At 37.9% G+C, this 16530-nt stretch overlaps 1 protein-coding gene across 1 annotated transcript in view; it reads right to left on the bottom strand.

The window, feature by feature from the left end:
* PPP2R5A (protein phosphatase 2 regulatory subunit B'alpha) overlaps positions 1–16530 on the bottom strand; it is a 42359-nt gene that overhangs the window by 7354 nt on the left and 18475 nt on the right. The window contains exons 3-8 of the mRNA XM_084202784.1: positions 11899–12000; positions 6967–7059; positions 4952–5082; positions 4688–4747; positions 3380–3488; positions 956–1009 (exon numbers count right to left, since the gene is read on the bottom strand). Of these exons, the coding sequence (XP_084058910.1) occupies positions 956–1009; positions 3380–3488; positions 4688–4747; positions 4952–5082; positions 6967–7059; positions 11899–12000 (549 nt within the window). The remainder of the gene's footprint in view (positions 1–955; positions 1010–3379; positions 3489–4687; positions 4748–4951; positions 5083–6966; positions 7060–11898; positions 12001–16530) is intronic.

Here is a 16530-nt window from a genome sequence, read left to right as displayed (position 1 = left end):
CTTCAAGCACACAAGGCAAATATACAGACACCCTCCAGCAGCTACAGAACATGACCAGTATGGTCAGCTGAAGTGGCTGTGCAGAAAACAAGCTTCCTGAAAGGGCACTCAGTGAAGATCAATGTTATTTCCCAAAACCTTTTTTTTTTTTTTTTTCCAGAAGGAAATTTAGGTCTTGCATAAGCTCTTCATTTTTCGGTCACAAAAGGGGTAAAGTATTTAAATACCAACATAGCCCTAATGGAGATATTCCTGATTGCCCAACTAAAACCAGTTTCTTTTATAGCTGGCCTGACATCACTCTGTGTCCTCATGAGCTGCTGCACTGCCCTGAGCCTCTGCTCTTCATGGGCCCTGCCAAAGCCTGGGCATAAACCCTTCCTAGCTGAGCTGTCAATATGTATCACGGGAGACTCAGCCTGGCAAACGCCACAAATGCCTGCAGCACCTGAGTTTTGGCTGTCAAGAGGCAGCCCAGGAACTGAAGAGGGCAGACAGAAACACCACATTTGGAATCTCAGAGTTCTTTCTGTCTAAATGAACTGTTGTTACTCTTTTCAACTTTTATTTCGGGATTGTTTATTCCCTAGAATATTTCAACTTCAGACACCAGCTAAGCACAAGGAATCTGTACCAAAGCTATTGAAAATTTAGTTTTTCTGCGGACAGAATACAGTAATGACACGCTTTCTAATTTGGGGTAATTTGGTTGATACCAGAAATTCAAATTTATAGTTAATTTTGTGCTCTACCTTGGCCACAAGTTAAGAGATAAGTGTCCTTTCAAACTCTGAATTTTCTTAACTATTCTAGATTTCATTTCCACCCCCCAAAAAATTCCTACCTCTCCATCTTTAATCAGGATTACACAGCACTGCTGCACAATTCAACAGGTTACACTGCAATATTTGATTGAAATTAAAAACAGAAAGACATCCAACTGAAAAACACTTACAGGCTCTGTTAAAGTCGTATCTTTTTCCAGGAACTGTACAACACAATAGGCCAGCTGGAATGCAAGTCATATGGTTATTTAGTTTAACCAGACACTGTTTGGACATTGCAGCACTACTAAATATCACAGCTTCTAATGGAAGCACTCAGATCATGGGGGGGAACCCAACCCAAGACACCCCTACACAGCCATTTCATATTAGTCCAAACTAAACAAAACAGCAATTAAAGCAGCAAGATATACAGGCCTGCTCTAGCTTAAAAAAACTTCCTGCATACCAAAAATCATCTTTTCTTTTCAACCTAGAAAATTATTTTTAAGCTTGGCAGATATTTCCCTAACTCAGATCCCATATCCAAACAGATTTTTCTTAACATCAACTCCTGTGTTAACAATACAAAGCTATCACTTTCAAACATCTATATTGGGGTAAAAAAGGCCACACTTCCAGTAAAAACCAAGTTGTGACAGAGGTTTGACTGAGCACACATTGCACACTGCTCAGGTGACATCTAGAACACACAACATTCAGGGGTAAGATTACAAGTGAAAGAATTTGAACATATCCCAAGGCCACAGGAGATGAGGCAGCTGCTGCCCAGCTGAGTGTCCTGTCCCAGTACAGCAATGGCCAACAAGTGCCTGGGGAAAGGTGGAAGGAGTGGGGAAGCATACTGTAACTAAGGAACCAGCACTGCTCTCCCAGCCTCTCCTGGCTTTTGTGCAGGACCTGCTCAGGCCAAGGATATTTAATGTTATATAATTACTCAAGAGTTTAGTTACTGAGCACACAGCTGAGTAAGTAAACAACCAACCAATGCAGAAACCATACAATAAGGCTACTAGTGAACTAGTTACAATCTTTCTTAAGATTCCATTAAGACTGATTTTAAAACATCATAGTATTTCACAATATAAAGCAAAGACAAAAATTATGTAATAGGCATTACATTTCAATACTCAGGATGCTTGAATTTAAGCATCACCTTTCTTTTTTTTTTTTTTTTATTATTATGCCAAAGCAGATAATTACAATGCTGTAATTGCAAGAGGTCTAATTTATTTCTTTTGCCCTTAGGCTACTGATGTATTTGTATAGACTCAAAAAATAAAAAATGCCACACATTCATCTCACAAATCCCATTATATGTGTGTATTCAGTACAGTAATGTTTTACTGCTCAAAGACACAATGACCCAAGCTTAGTTCATCTTCAAGGCTTTAACTTTTAAGGGTAGGCTCTACTTTACTCAGCAACAAAGCAACCAGGCCACTTGGGATTGCAAAGCAGATTTAGCACTGGCTTGGCCCTTTGGGATAAAATGAAACACACAGCGCTGTGCGTACACCTGGCACCAGTGTTTTATGAAGGGACAGAAGAGTGGCCTGGTCAGCAGGAAAAATGTGACTTTCAGGTACAGCTGAATTAATAGGGCCCTTTCAGTAGCCATGAACTGGATTAAATGTATCCCAGAAAAAAGGGGCAGCTTGCTGCAACTCATCTGTCAGTGAGAACACCTTTGGAGGTTTCATTTCACTGACTCATTTCATGGAGCAGCGAGGCAATAAACCACAAAGACAAGTGATTAGCTTAATTTAAAACTTCATATGAGAATTAGGAATTGAGTGAGCTCTTCACTTGATCGTGTTTGTAGACTATACAGTCACAATGATTTCACTTTAATTAGAAACCCATTTTTTCTTGTATCTTCAGTCTGTACGGAGCTGTATTACTGAGCTAAGTTACAAAGCAAGTTTTAATTAGCCACAGCAGAATTACTTCCAAGTTTGCATCAACCATATTCAATACTTGTAGTGCCATATGTCTGGAGAGGATACAGATTATTCCTCAAATGAAATGCTGAATGTCTGTGGCAAGTATAAGAATCAAAGTCAGCTGAAGAACTGCAGCATTCTGACAGCGTGTCATGGATCTACATAATTCCAGCCTGATCCACAGAGCTACTGCGCATTTTTGCTATTTATAAATGGCAACAGCATTCTCCCTCCCACCCCATCACTGGTGCAGCTTTAGAAAGAAAAAACCACTTCTGAAATAAATACCTGGCCATACCCAAGGTTCCTTTACACACAGCATTTAAGTTACATAAAGGAAATGAAAACACCACAAGGCCGTGGGATTAAATGAAGCTTAAAGTGTGACAAGACTAGAAGCAAAAAAGCTTCCAACTTCAGTTGATACACCTTTGACTCACTGGAACATTCTTTCACTTGTAATATATGACAAATATTATCTCAAAATTAACATTTAGATATCTAAGATCAGGAAGACATTTTCTAAAAGTGACTGAATTTGCAAATATTTTGGAATATTGATATTATAACACATAGTGCTTTAAATCTCATTAGTTTCAAATGTAAATACAAAAACCCCACCACTCTTAAAAATAAGCAAAAGCTTACCTGTGCATGAAACAAAGCTAATCCCTTTGCAGTATGCATGGGAATCAGAACTTTCATAAGGAACTGTTTGTGTTCTGCTTTCAGTGGCAGTGCAAAACCATTGATAATACTGAAAACATGAATAAGCAGGATTTATTTTTATTAAAAAAATGAATTTTTTCCTAGAAAGTCAAGAATTTCTGTAATTTCAACTGAAACTCCATTTCTGATTCAGTTTTTAAACCTGATTATTTTGAAGCCATAAAATAGCTCAACATGTGCACAATCTTTAAAATGCCAGTATAATGAGAGTTTAGACTCCTGGTAAGAAATACCAGAGAACCACACTAGAAGCTAAATAATACCCATTAGATGAGCTGAAGTATTTTTATCATCCATTAAATAAAATCATCTACAGTAAGTCCTGCTGTCTAATTGCAAAGCTTAGACAGATGTATCAGGAAGCTGATCCATTTCACCCATCACTAGCAATGTGCAGAGAAAAAAGATTATGCAATTTTAACAGTGCACTTTAAGCACTTGTTTTGAGATTGTTGAACAACCTTTCCCTTCATAAACAAAGTTTAAAAGTTGTCTCATTGATTCAGTCCTCTTATATTTAAGAGTTGATGAGCTATAGACAAGGCAGAAGTCCTTCAGGAAAAGGTTAGTTTCTCTTGCCCCTTACATTTTAGGCAAATCTGAGAAAATAATGGGATCCCTATCACTTGATTTTTCATGAAAATTTGTTCCACAATAGCTTCACCATATTTGTATCTTTAGTTAGACCAATAATACAATTTTCTACTGTGAAATGTGTGACAGTTTTGGAAAGACAGTAAAAAAACTACCAGAGAAAACTTCAAAGTTAAATTGAAGTTAGTGAAATAACATTCACAAAAAAGGTAACTAAAAAACCCTAGCACTTACAAGGCTTTCCTGAACAGAACTGAAGGAAAACCAGCCTGCTGAAGATTAAAACATCTCATTCAGCACAAGGGCAAAAGTTAACATTCATTTTCTGAATCAAAGAACAAGTCATCTATCAGGCATAAGATAAGCAAGAGTAGATAGGTCTGACAAACAAGGACCCTTGAGAAACATTTTTTGCCTGTCGTCTTTAAAACTTGCACTGAAGAAAGAGTCATTTATTCTGCGTCCTAATTTGATATTCATGTGGTAACCCAGCCAGTATTAGATTATCAGTGACTGCACTTCATCACTCGTTACTGTAATAATTCTCTTCCCCCTCTCCATTCCCAAAGCAGAAAAGCTGAAGCAAACATTCACAATAATGTTTTATATTTTTCTGTGTGAAATCAAACTTACCTTCCTAATATCTCAAGGAGTTCAGCAACACCATTGAAGTGCTCTGTTTCATATATAAACCTGTTACCAAAAAAGACAACATCAAAATCTGCCACAGAGGCTCAGAGATTCCAAAGAAATAACTTTTACTAAGCTTCAAATATTTGAAAGCAACATCACAGACCAAACACAGGTCTTTCATTTCAAGAATAAATCACTGCAGACCCAGACTGTGAAGGCAAGAGAAAATATTCCTCAATCTAGTCACACACAAACACAGCATACCTGAGGAAAATGTTGTTTATCTGTTTCCTGATGAATGCTCTTAAACCGAGGAATTTTCCATAAATTCTATGAAGAACTGTCTTTAGGAAATCTCGTTCTCGTGGGTCTTCACTGTCAAAGAGCTCCAGCAACTTTAAAAATTAAATAGAAATGTATTACTTTTGAAAGACTTAAGGTTTTGTTTTGTTACTACCTGATTTGAATTTTATCTTTAATTTACATGCTTACATTAGGAAAAAAACAGAATCAGTTTAACTGGACATTTTGTTTAGATGTCAATAGTAGATTACATTTTTAATAAAGTTGATTTTTTCTAATAAAGTCATCAACTCCAATCCTTACCTGTGTACAACAGACACAGAAGTAACTATTATACTATCAAAATAAAAATGCAGTTGCAAACATGACATTATCAAACTGTAGGTAGGTGGTTGACACTTGTTATTTAAGAAACCAGAATTAATCAAATCCATATCCTATATTCACAATTTTGTAATTAAAATCCTTTACTGCTTATCTCAAAACTTGTGTCTTGGTAGCCAAGCAAACGCATTCCTATAGAAGAAATCTTACAATTAAGGAGGGGGTCATAGAATAAGCACAAGGTATGTAATCACTAACCAATCCCCTATTAAACAGAATAATGCTGCAAGAAGATAACAAAACTTTCCACAAACTTTTTTCTTGTACAAAGTCTTCCAAGGATCCAGAAAAGCCCATGCTCACTCAAAGACATTAAAAAATACTCCAATCATGTAACAGACCATAATTTTTGTTGGTTTTTTTAACCCTGCATGGCCATGTTAGCTGCCTTGAGCAAGTCAGTAATAGCTCAAGCAGTCCCCAGAGTCTCCTGCTCAGGTCTGAGCTTAGGTATGTCTGCACCAAGCAGCACAAGGGACTGGAAACAGCTGTTCAGGAACTTGGTTCAGGCTCATTTCAATTTTATATTTAGCAGGAATTTCTCAGGGTCACTACTCCACGTTTTTTCCCATATATAGCTAGCTGTTGGTTGTATTGTCTCTGTCTTGTACTCTAGAGAAAGATCAAGTGAAATGTCAAGAACAAACTCTGCAATGCTGCTCTCAAGGACCACAGGTTAATTTGTAAAGTGGACACCCATAGCAAATAGCTTACCAGCAACCTCAGGCTTAAATTTTGTGTGTAAGTTGAATAAAACTGAGAAGAAAACACATATCCAAGAACAGCAGAACCAATTAAGGGGAAATTAAATGAAGGTAGGGAGGGAAAGCATCCGTCTTGTGGTTTTACTTTTCCTTACTGTATCGTGATGGCCTGCCAGCACTCACTCTTCAGATACTGAGCAAACAAGTATTTTGACAAACAAAATTTGGCAAACAAACATTTCAACACAGTGAAAAAATCCCCACTGAATTCACCTTGAACCAAAATTCGTTATTGAATTCTACACTGTAACTCTCTAAGAAGTCATATTTAATATGAAATCCGACTTCATTTTCTTGCTCATAGTCGCTTTGCATGGTAAAGCATGACTTTCCTAACTAATTTCTTACTTGATTTTCCTTCTGTGGTTAATACACAATAGTAAAGAGAATTACACTATCCAGGCACAAGTAAGGTGTTGAAACACATTTCACGTACAATAAGTGCATGAACTTTTTACAAGAAAAAAGCTTGCTGTAAGTTTTCCCATGGTAAAAAAAAAATTTAAAAGCAATCATAGAAGGACTACAAAAATATAATTACCACATTGTTGATTTGGCTGGAATTAAGTTACAAATCATGAAAAACAGAACTTTACAAATCCCAAATATCTTGCATTGCAAAGCACTGAGGTTGATATCTGAAAACAAAGTGTTCCTGAATTTACAAATACATATAGCTTCTGTGGTATGATGTACTGTTCATTTAGTGTTTGGCTCCAAACCACTGCTGCAACAACTGAAATCTACCCTGCGTCAGCAGGAAAGCTGAAATTTAGCTTGAGACGTGATCTTTACATTCCACTTTCAACTTTACCACTCCCCCCTTACCTGCTGTACAAATCTCTGGTCAATGTATCGCTTCGCAATGCTGGGCTGAAAATCCGGGCTCTCCAAAAACCTCAGGAAAAACTCATACACCAGCTACAAACATAGAAATTAAAATTCTGCAGTTAGGAAGTACACCACAACACAGACCTCAGCCTTGTCACCACCACCAAAGGCAGTGGGACTATTTACATGCTTAAAAAGTACAAAAGGAATCAAAGCCCAACACATCACTGCTTAACCACAGATCCAACTAGAATTTAATGAAATAATTACACTAAGTACCCAGAACACCTGAATTCCCAGAAGAGTCAAAGCTTAATAAATAATCTACTGAAAATACCACTAGTGGATTAAAAACAAGTTCTAAACGTTACATTTCTGCCATGTTAAGAACTTATTATGCAGAAATGGGTTACCAAACATTGAGCAGCACTAAGAGTTAAATTAAGTACTCTAACATTACATAATTCCTTAAAGAGATGAAGAAACATCTACTGAGTGTACCTGAAATTAAGTTTTGACCACAAACTCTGAAAATGAAAAGCTGCATTAAAACAGCTGAATGAATTCACAGAAACAAAGAATTCAGATTAAAATTAGGCTTCTATATCCTGGAAATTCGTTTGTAGCATATTATTTCTACTTAGTTCAAGTTTCTATTTGCTACAATCCCACAATGCCCAGAGATAAAAATCCTGACAAGAGACAGAGCTACCAAAGGCCTGGGCTAGCAGAGAGTGGCATGAAGAGGCCAGAGCACCAGTCCCCTATTTTGGGGTTCATCAGAAGTCCAAGACAAAACACTGCACTTGCATAACAATGGCAGGTGAATAAAGTACACAGAAGGCACCTCTTCACTAAGACGGAACTGAGAGGAAAGATGCCTTATGTTTAGATTACATTCAGAGTTGCTCATGTTCTCAATGCCTATTTCATAACTCCATATAATTAAACAGCTGATTAGTAATAACACTACAATGCAATTTAGGTACATAATGCCATCACTGACTGGGCTTCTAAATAAAACCCATGCAGAGCTGTGCTCATACTCAAAGGCATGAATTTCAACTATTACCACTCTGAGTACTTAACTAAACTGAGAGCCAACACCTGAGTAATTCATAATTATAATTAGGAACCTCACTTCAGAAAAATGCATGACAGTAAGTACTTTGATGTAAAACATTTGAGCTGACATATGCATAGCCTCAAGGAGGGCATGCTGTATCTGCAAAGCAGAGGCTCAGAAACTCAAGCTACCCTTCATTTTGTCCCCCTCTGACAGACTGCAAGAAGAGCTTTTCATATCAGCAGTTTACATAGAATAACAGGATTGTTAGGGTTGGGAGGATCTCTGGAAATCATCTAGTCCAACCCCCTGCCAAGGCAGGGTCACCTAGAGCAGGTGACAGATGAACGGGGGGGTTTGAAGGTCTCCAGAAAAGAGACTCCATGACCTCCCCGGGCAGCCTGAACCAGTGCTCTGCCACCCTCAGTGTCAAGTTCCTCATCTGTTCCAGTGTATGGCCATTCCTGCTTGTCCTGTCACTGGCACCATCCTCTTGGCACCAACCCAATAGTAGCATTTTAAATGTTACCATACTCCAGCCTCTGCCTTAGAAAGAGCTCAACCATGGCTCTTAAACATCTCCACAGACAGTGGAACTGAGAGCACATTTGCAGATGACACCAAACCCAGCAGGTGCCTTGAGCAACCTGATCTCATCTAAGGTGTCTCTTGTCATGGCAGGGGTTTTGCACTAAGGTGATATTCAAAGGTCCCTTCCAACCCAAAACATGCCCATTCTACTGATCTTTTTCAAACTAGCAACCAGAAGATAAATTTGTATAGAAATGGGCAACATATGGCCAGAGGGAGGCTATATAGCACAGCTTCATAGGGATTAATTTTGGAAGCTAATTTAATTCAAGATTTCCATAATAAATTCCTATATGAAATATTTCTATCAATGACAACAATAAAGAACAGCCATGTGTGCTAACGGCCACAATATTAGAAGCTACCGCCACAGGGAAAAATAGAAAATAAAAGTATGCCATGTTACCCACAAGAAAGGACAAGTTGACCCTGAAGCTCTAGAAGAATAAATACAGGATGAAACTCAGATTGCAAAGTCACAGTCTGAGTTCCAAGAAAAAGCTCTGCTGAGCATTTGCAAGCCCTTAAGCTGAGAAAGGGTTAACCATAGGATGATTCAGATCCATCCTCACAATGAAGCTATGGAAGTGACAGATGAAATCCTAGGATATTCCAGGAAGATACAGCACAGACAGATGCACAGACCTACATGTGCTTGAGGAAATTGATTAAAACCTGGAAGGATACAGAGAAAGAGCCACCAGAAGTGTCATGGGATAGAACACTTTCTAGGAGTGAACACTATATTGGCATATTTTGTTTTCCCTAAAGAACAGGGGAGGAAGGGTAATTACAGCTTCTCTCCATAAACAGATATACTGACTGCAATAGACATCAAGCAGATGAACTAAGTGAAAAGCACAATGCTGCAACATCTTGTAACAAGCTGTCCAAGATTAAATTCAGGATATCAACTGGGTATGGTATCAAAAAACTTTGGAAATCCTTGTGAGATACATGAAGTCCTCTTTATCCAGGGCATTTCAGAAATGAAGTTGCAGGGGCCATTTCTGGATAAGTCAAACTCTACCTTCTCCTGTATGCTAGTGTTTGTAAACCTAAAAGCATAACAACAACAATCAAACTAGGGACACCAGAACAGATTCTGGACACAGCTTTCTTAACACAAACATTACATTTGGAAATAAATCAGGAGAAAGATATTTGATTTAGTATTTTTTGTTCTCAAAACTGGTCTGCTTGGGTCAAAGAGTTATGAAATACAACTCCTAATGCTTTAGTGATTCAGTCTTGCAGGGACCACTAGAATACTATTGCTTTAAACGACCAATTTCACCAACTCTGCAACTCCCTAAGCTTCAAAATGTTTTAAATGGATGGTTTTAAATGCCAACCTGTTCAACCTACTTTGGCTTTTACAAACCATCTTAAGCACTGCTTTAAAGCAACATCTTTCAAGTGCCACTCGTTTTACTGAAGGTCTGGAGTCTTTTGTTGTGGCTACACACACTGGTAACTTACTAAGCAATTATGTCAACAGATTCAAGCAGAGAAGAGTAGAGGTTCAGATTTTTTTTTCTTTCCTCTCCCAGAAAACTGGCTACCTGACTGGCAGATCCAGATAGAATTTGGAATTTGTTTGTAATTGATCGGTCACAAATCACAGCCACCAAAACATCCACACCTTCCCTCCTTAAGCAGTCCTTTAGACTATGCCAAAAATAATAGTGTATTTTGCTGGGGAGGAGAATGGTTGTGTACAGATTTTATTCCACACACAAAATCTGACATTTTCAGCAGCTTTGTGCTCCTGAAGGGCAAGGAGCAAATTATTCAACTCAGTCTTCTATGGTCCAATAGCACATCAACTGTAAAAGGACAGAGTGGGAAACACAAACTGTTTCTACTGTGCTGCAAGGAGTGATCTACTCCAAGGCAAGATGAACAACAGACACGGGAGAGGGAAATTCACAGCCAGTGGCCAAAATCTTCCTTAGAAGACAGCAAGGAGGAAACCTGAAAATACAATTTCAAATAATACCACAGGCTACAAACCTCTTTCAATGCCTCTCAGGCAAGCCTAAGGCACAAGTGAACTGATCACAAAATGCACAGGCCCTTTTCTATGAGCAGGACTAGAGTTTAATAACGACCTAAAGTGAACTGAGCTAGCATTTACAAATTTAACCTCTGAGACACGGGTATTTAAAATTCAGATGGTGCTGCTGCTGATTACAAGAGGCATTTGCTTAGCTCTTGCACCCAGCAAAGACAAGCCTCTTACCTAGTTCAGTTATAGCCATTTCTCCTATGAATTAAAATTGGCCATATAGAAGAAAATTATCACAGCCTTTAACCCGCAGAGTTATTTTCTGTGATAACTTAATTCTTGTTGGTTTAAGTCTAAAATACTATACTGAATATGTACCTTTTAGAGTCAATATTAGAAACCCAGTTTTTAAATAAGAGTTTTTAAATAAGAGCATTTGTGGATGCATTAGAACTCTAATGTTATAGGGGCATAGTAGGATTTTAGCTCTTGAGAGGAGAGAGCAAATGGTATGCAGATGTGCAGCAGCTTAATCTACCACTGCTAGGAGTTGCTACTTCACTTTTCTTTAACAGATACTACTTACATAAATTCAGCAATGAACTACCCGAGATACGTGGTTGGACATTTTACAGCTTCTAAGAGTTAATTGAAAATAAAATAAAATTCAGCAGTATTTCAAGTCAATCACATGATTGATACAGCAGAGCTATAAAAATCACGAGATCCCAGGGAAGTGCAACAATGGAATAACCATGCAACTGTTACCAAACAACGATGAGATTGTCAAGTTTTGGCATGGAGGGAGGGAAGAGGGTGGGGAAGAAGGAAGGGATTTCTATTTGCTCAAAGGACAAATAAAGGCTATTAGTCCATTTCTTGTTATTGCCACGAGAAACAGAACTGGTAATATTAACTTATATTTTATTGAAGCAACACTAAAAAGTTGCTCAGTTGCAGAAAACAAACCTCTTAGGTGAAGAGCATAATTACCTAAAGTATCCACAGCTTTAAGACATCCATACACCACAATTTAACAGTGCAAACCTCTGTTTTAAAATAGTATTTAAGCCACTTAGAAGAGTTACATTCAGCCACATTTACACATGCTAAAAAAAGCACCACATTTTTTCCCCTCTCGAGCATAAAAACTCAACTGTATTATAAAAACAATTTTCTTGTTCTTAACAAAAGCACAAAATGGCTGAAGTACCCACATTTCTTGCCTTACAAGAAGGCTTGAAAGTAAAGAATCACACACCTGTATGTGGGGCCATGAGGCTTCAAGAGTTGGTTCATCTTCTTCTGGATCAAAATCTGGGTTATCGCTAGGTGGAAGTGTTCTGAAAATATTAGAACTAATCTGCAAGCAAAAAAAAAATTACTTGTATCACTGTTTATGCTTTTACAGATCACACTCATTAAGGTACTGCATTTATCCTGAAATCAAATTAAACAAAACCATGTAAAAAAAGTAAGGTAAGAATTTACTACCTCATTTTTTCAAAACTGCAAAATACAAACAGCCAGAAGTCTGTAAGATGTCAGTGAGAATAAGAATTAGTAACTTTTGTCTCAACTGCTTTACAAGCTTGGAGCTAGACATGGTCATATTCCAGAATCTTCCCTGAAACTATGGAAGTTGTGCAAAAAATCAGCTTCCCTATCAAAAACAACTTTTAACTACATGACATTGAGAGCCATTTTTATGTAAGATCACAAATAAAACATAACTAATCAATTATGATGTCTGTCATGTAAGGCAGATAATTCCAAAAATGTATCTTATTTCTACAGTTCTTTACTTGATTTCAAGATATTTCTGTCTACATTTTTCACCTTTGACTATTTCAAGATGTTTCAAGGGTTTGGAAAGCTAGAAACACATAACCATTCTAGCTTTTCCATTTCACACAGCAGCTATTTTTTCTTAAAGTTACTCTAGGTTACTTTTAGTATGATACAGTCACATCAAATCAATTTCAAAAGGACAAGTTTAAAAAGGTTTCTTCAAGGATTTTTGAAGTATATTGAAGTATGGATAGAAGACCATTCAGATGTCAAAGGAAAAATGTCATCTCTAGCACATACTGGATTTAAATCCCTAACACAAACAAAAGAGAACATGGAGTTCAGTTCATTTCTGCATTTTGTACCATTCTTTCAGGAACAAGTTTAACACTACTTTTCCAATCACCTTTTTAACTCCTTTACACTTTTTGATCAAATCTGTTTCGAGTTGTTGCTTATCACCCAAGCACAAAAGAAACTATTGGACAGTTTGCAGAAAATCCTCCTGCACATACTCCAAGTAGTTTACAGGGTGTTTGAAGAATCTAGCAAAAGGACTTTACAAAGATCCTGAAGTCACCCAGCTGGCTCTGCACACAAGAATCAGCTGCTTCATTAAACAAGACACACAGCTATTGCTAAACTGACTTTTCATTTCCTCCTATGCCCTTTGTTCTGTGTCACTGTCTCCTGTTGGGACATGGCAAAGCTCTTCTGGACTGGAAGGGCAGTGAAGTTCTGTGTGGATGGGCTCAGCTGTCTCTGAGCTTAATACACAGGAAAAACAACAAAAAAAACAAAACCCCAAACCAAATAAAACCACCCAGAGAAACAAACAACCCCACAAAAACAGTTGTCCTTTAATGTTGTCAACAGAAGGGACCTGGGATTCCAAAGCTCAAGAACAAAAGACGGGGGAAGGGGGGGGAGGAGGAAGGGGAAATAAGAGTCAGAGAACATTAATTTTAATCAAGTTCAAAAACCAGCAGCACAATCCTGGTTCTCTTATTTGCTTTGTTTACTCTTGCCAGGTATTCAATAAAACCCTCCAGCATATGAATCAGTGTCCTACAGAGAATGTTCTACCACTGCTTGCAAGTGTTCTGGTAACATCTGAAAACACTTCTTTTTCTTTCTAGATGCATCTTGCTGAACTGAGCTTGTCAGCCTTCAGCACAGAACTCAAGAGTAGTAAGTTTCATGTCCAAAACAAAGCTACTAAATACACTTCAGTAGGAGAAATAACTAGCAAGCCTCTCAGCCAGGCCTTTGGAAAACCAATTGTATAATTTTCAGAGTATTCAGACTTCCACTAGCCTTATTCATCTCTCAAGAATATATGAAACTCAAAATAAACCTTGCACCGTTTTTACTTACTAGCCTGTCTTCCATAAAAAACCAAAACAGTTGATTTACCCTATTATGTTTGCAATACTTTTGCAAATTCTTCTCTATATCCTCTCATATTATTTAAAACAATCTTTCTTTCCTAAGTTGTGTCTTATCCCAAAATTGTGATTTCAGAAACACAAATCATAAAAGGTTTTTAAACCTGGATAGATTTCCAGATAAATTCAGCATCAGCTTTCTAAATTAAAGCCCCAAGTTTTCCAAAAATGGTATCAGAAAATGTGCCAGTTAGTGTACTGAGATACAGCAATTACATTTTACTAAAACAAAAAAGAAAAAAAAAGTCCTGTATTGTCTGTACATTTAATCTAAACATTTGAAAGATACTAGGTTGAATTCTAGTTTCTGAGCGTGCAGATTGAGGATAGCTGATTTCTTTTAAATTCTGAATTCACAACCCATACAGCCTGTTAGAACAATCTCATATCATGAGATTTTTATATGCTGCTGCGGAACAAGGTGAGGTTGATGGGCACAAGGAGATGAAGAGTTCGGTTTACTGAAGAGGCACTTCTGTCATGTTCCCAAAACTGATACAAGCTAGCACTTTCTAATTTCCCAGGAAGTTTTAAAACTTAAAATATTCACAATGCCAAACCCTAATTTCCTTTTATCTTCAGAGTGCTTTTAAGTGAGAACTCCCAAACAGAGAAGACAGTCATTTTGGATGACCCAGAACAGAGGTGCTGTGCTACACCTTCAAAGCTATTTGTAAGCAAAACTCCTCCTCAGCTGAAGGAAAATCAGGTTGCCCAGGGCACAAAAAAGATAACCTACAGTGTGTCCTGCACATCTGTTTAAACAAAGACCTTTTAAAATGATGTTGTTCCATCCTCAGTGGCTTGAAATGACACTGGTATCATTTCAAGCTCCCTGCCTGAGGATCCAAGCAGAGCAGAGACAACCACAGGAGCCTCTGTGATCCTTGGCTCAGCAGCTATCCCAGCAACAGAGACCAGGGAAGGAAAGAATGCCAGACACCTCCTCACCTGCACAGACCTTGCCCATGCACTGGTCAGAAGGAACATTTTCTTTCCCTTCCTGCTATCTTTAAGGCATTGTTGACTCTGCCTCCCCACAGCTCAGGCGACTCCAAGGAAACCTGTTTGAAACCTGAGGCTGTTTCCTCTGTGAGCTGGAGAGAAGTTGTCCCAGGCCTTGGGAAAGACAAGGGCTTTGGAAAGAAATTGTTTCTGCTTCTGCCACTGCTGCTACTCTGGCTTTTCTCAGAGAATTTTTTAGACTGCCTGTCCTTTACTACCAGCCAGATTATAGTTGGATTTCATTAAGGCCATTTCTACTTTTTCATCCCAAAACCACATTCCAAACTCTGCAGAAAACTCAATATTTTTTTTCTTTTAATGTAGGAACACTGAACAGCCTAAAAACTTAAAACCCAAGAAAACAAAAGTGAAACAGTAACTCTTCAATCTCATTCAAGCTTTGCTACCAAAGCTGGAGCCTGACACAGGTGTTATGTGGAGGGAGAGACAGACCCATGCAGATTTTTTTCTGAAAGCTGGTACTTCGTCCTAATTCACAGCAAAGGCCTTTGCTGCTGCCAGTTGCCAGGGAGATTAGAAATACTATTCAAGCTTGGAGGGATCTTTTGTCTCAAGCTCTCAAAAAGCTCTCAACTGAGCATTTAAAGCTCTCACTGAGCTTCTTCACTTTCTGTCATTTTAGGGGAGGAAAGGAGATGGAAATTTGTTATGGAAGGAAAAACAAGCATCCACAGAATCCAATCATTTGCACAACAAAAAAACCTCAAAAGAACAGCTCAACACCACCTTATCTCCCAGAAAAGAAAACAACTCCAATATAAAAGAAAACCTCCCTTCAACAAGTACTATGGGCTAGTTAGTATATTCTTTCTTCTAACAAGGGGCTACAGAGGGCACAGAGAATAAGAAAATACTGCAAGGATTCAGGCTTGCTGCCACCAACAGCAAGAAAAAAAAGAAGCCTAAGAAGAGGTGAACATACTTTGTCCTTTATTTTCTTATGCAAAAAACATTTAGGACAGAAAAAACAGGTCCTTTAAAAAACAAAACTATACAAAACCTCCCAGTGCCCTAGATTTTTCTGTAAAACTTAATAAGCATCTTCTGAAACAGCCAAAACTATTAAAAGGGTTCCAATAATCTAGCCCTTCAGTATAATGGCAAAACTTCCACACTTATTTACATTAAAGATCTGATCTTCCCTATCAACTGCCCAGGAAAAAACCCCAACCAAACAACAAACCACCGAACAACAAACAAAATGAACCCTAGGAAAAAACTAATTTGTACTGTAGAGAGAACTACACAAGTTGCAGGCTGTATATTTGAACTGCTCTGCTTATGTTCCTGAGAGCTCTTTTAAAGTCAGCATTTTATCTATGTAAACTTCACCAAAGTTTAGAGAACCATTAATGTAAATGCATGGGTACTAAAGCTATTGTTTTTACATTTCACACTTCTAGGAAAAAAAAATAATTTCAGATTATTCTCAAGTGTCTTTCAGTTGCATTCCCTGTACATGGGGTATAGGCAGATCAAAAACATTACTTCAGAAGCATTTGAAAATGTACATAAACACCTGGGAAAGTCAGCAGATAACCACAAATATTTTGTTCATTATTCAACAAGCCATTAGCAGCAATTGCATAGGACAAGTCATCCTGTGGTTTATAACCTCAGCAAACCAC

Source organism: Fringilla coelebs, assembly GCF_963513975.1.
Source record: "Fringilla coelebs genome assembly, chromosome: 3".
Classification (NCBI taxonomy): domain Eukaryota; kingdom Metazoa; phylum Chordata; class Aves; order Passeriformes; family Fringillidae; genus Fringilla; species Fringilla coelebs.
The sequence above is the reverse complement of the archived record's forward strand: the minus strand, read 5'-3'. Positions and strand labels throughout refer to the sequence as shown.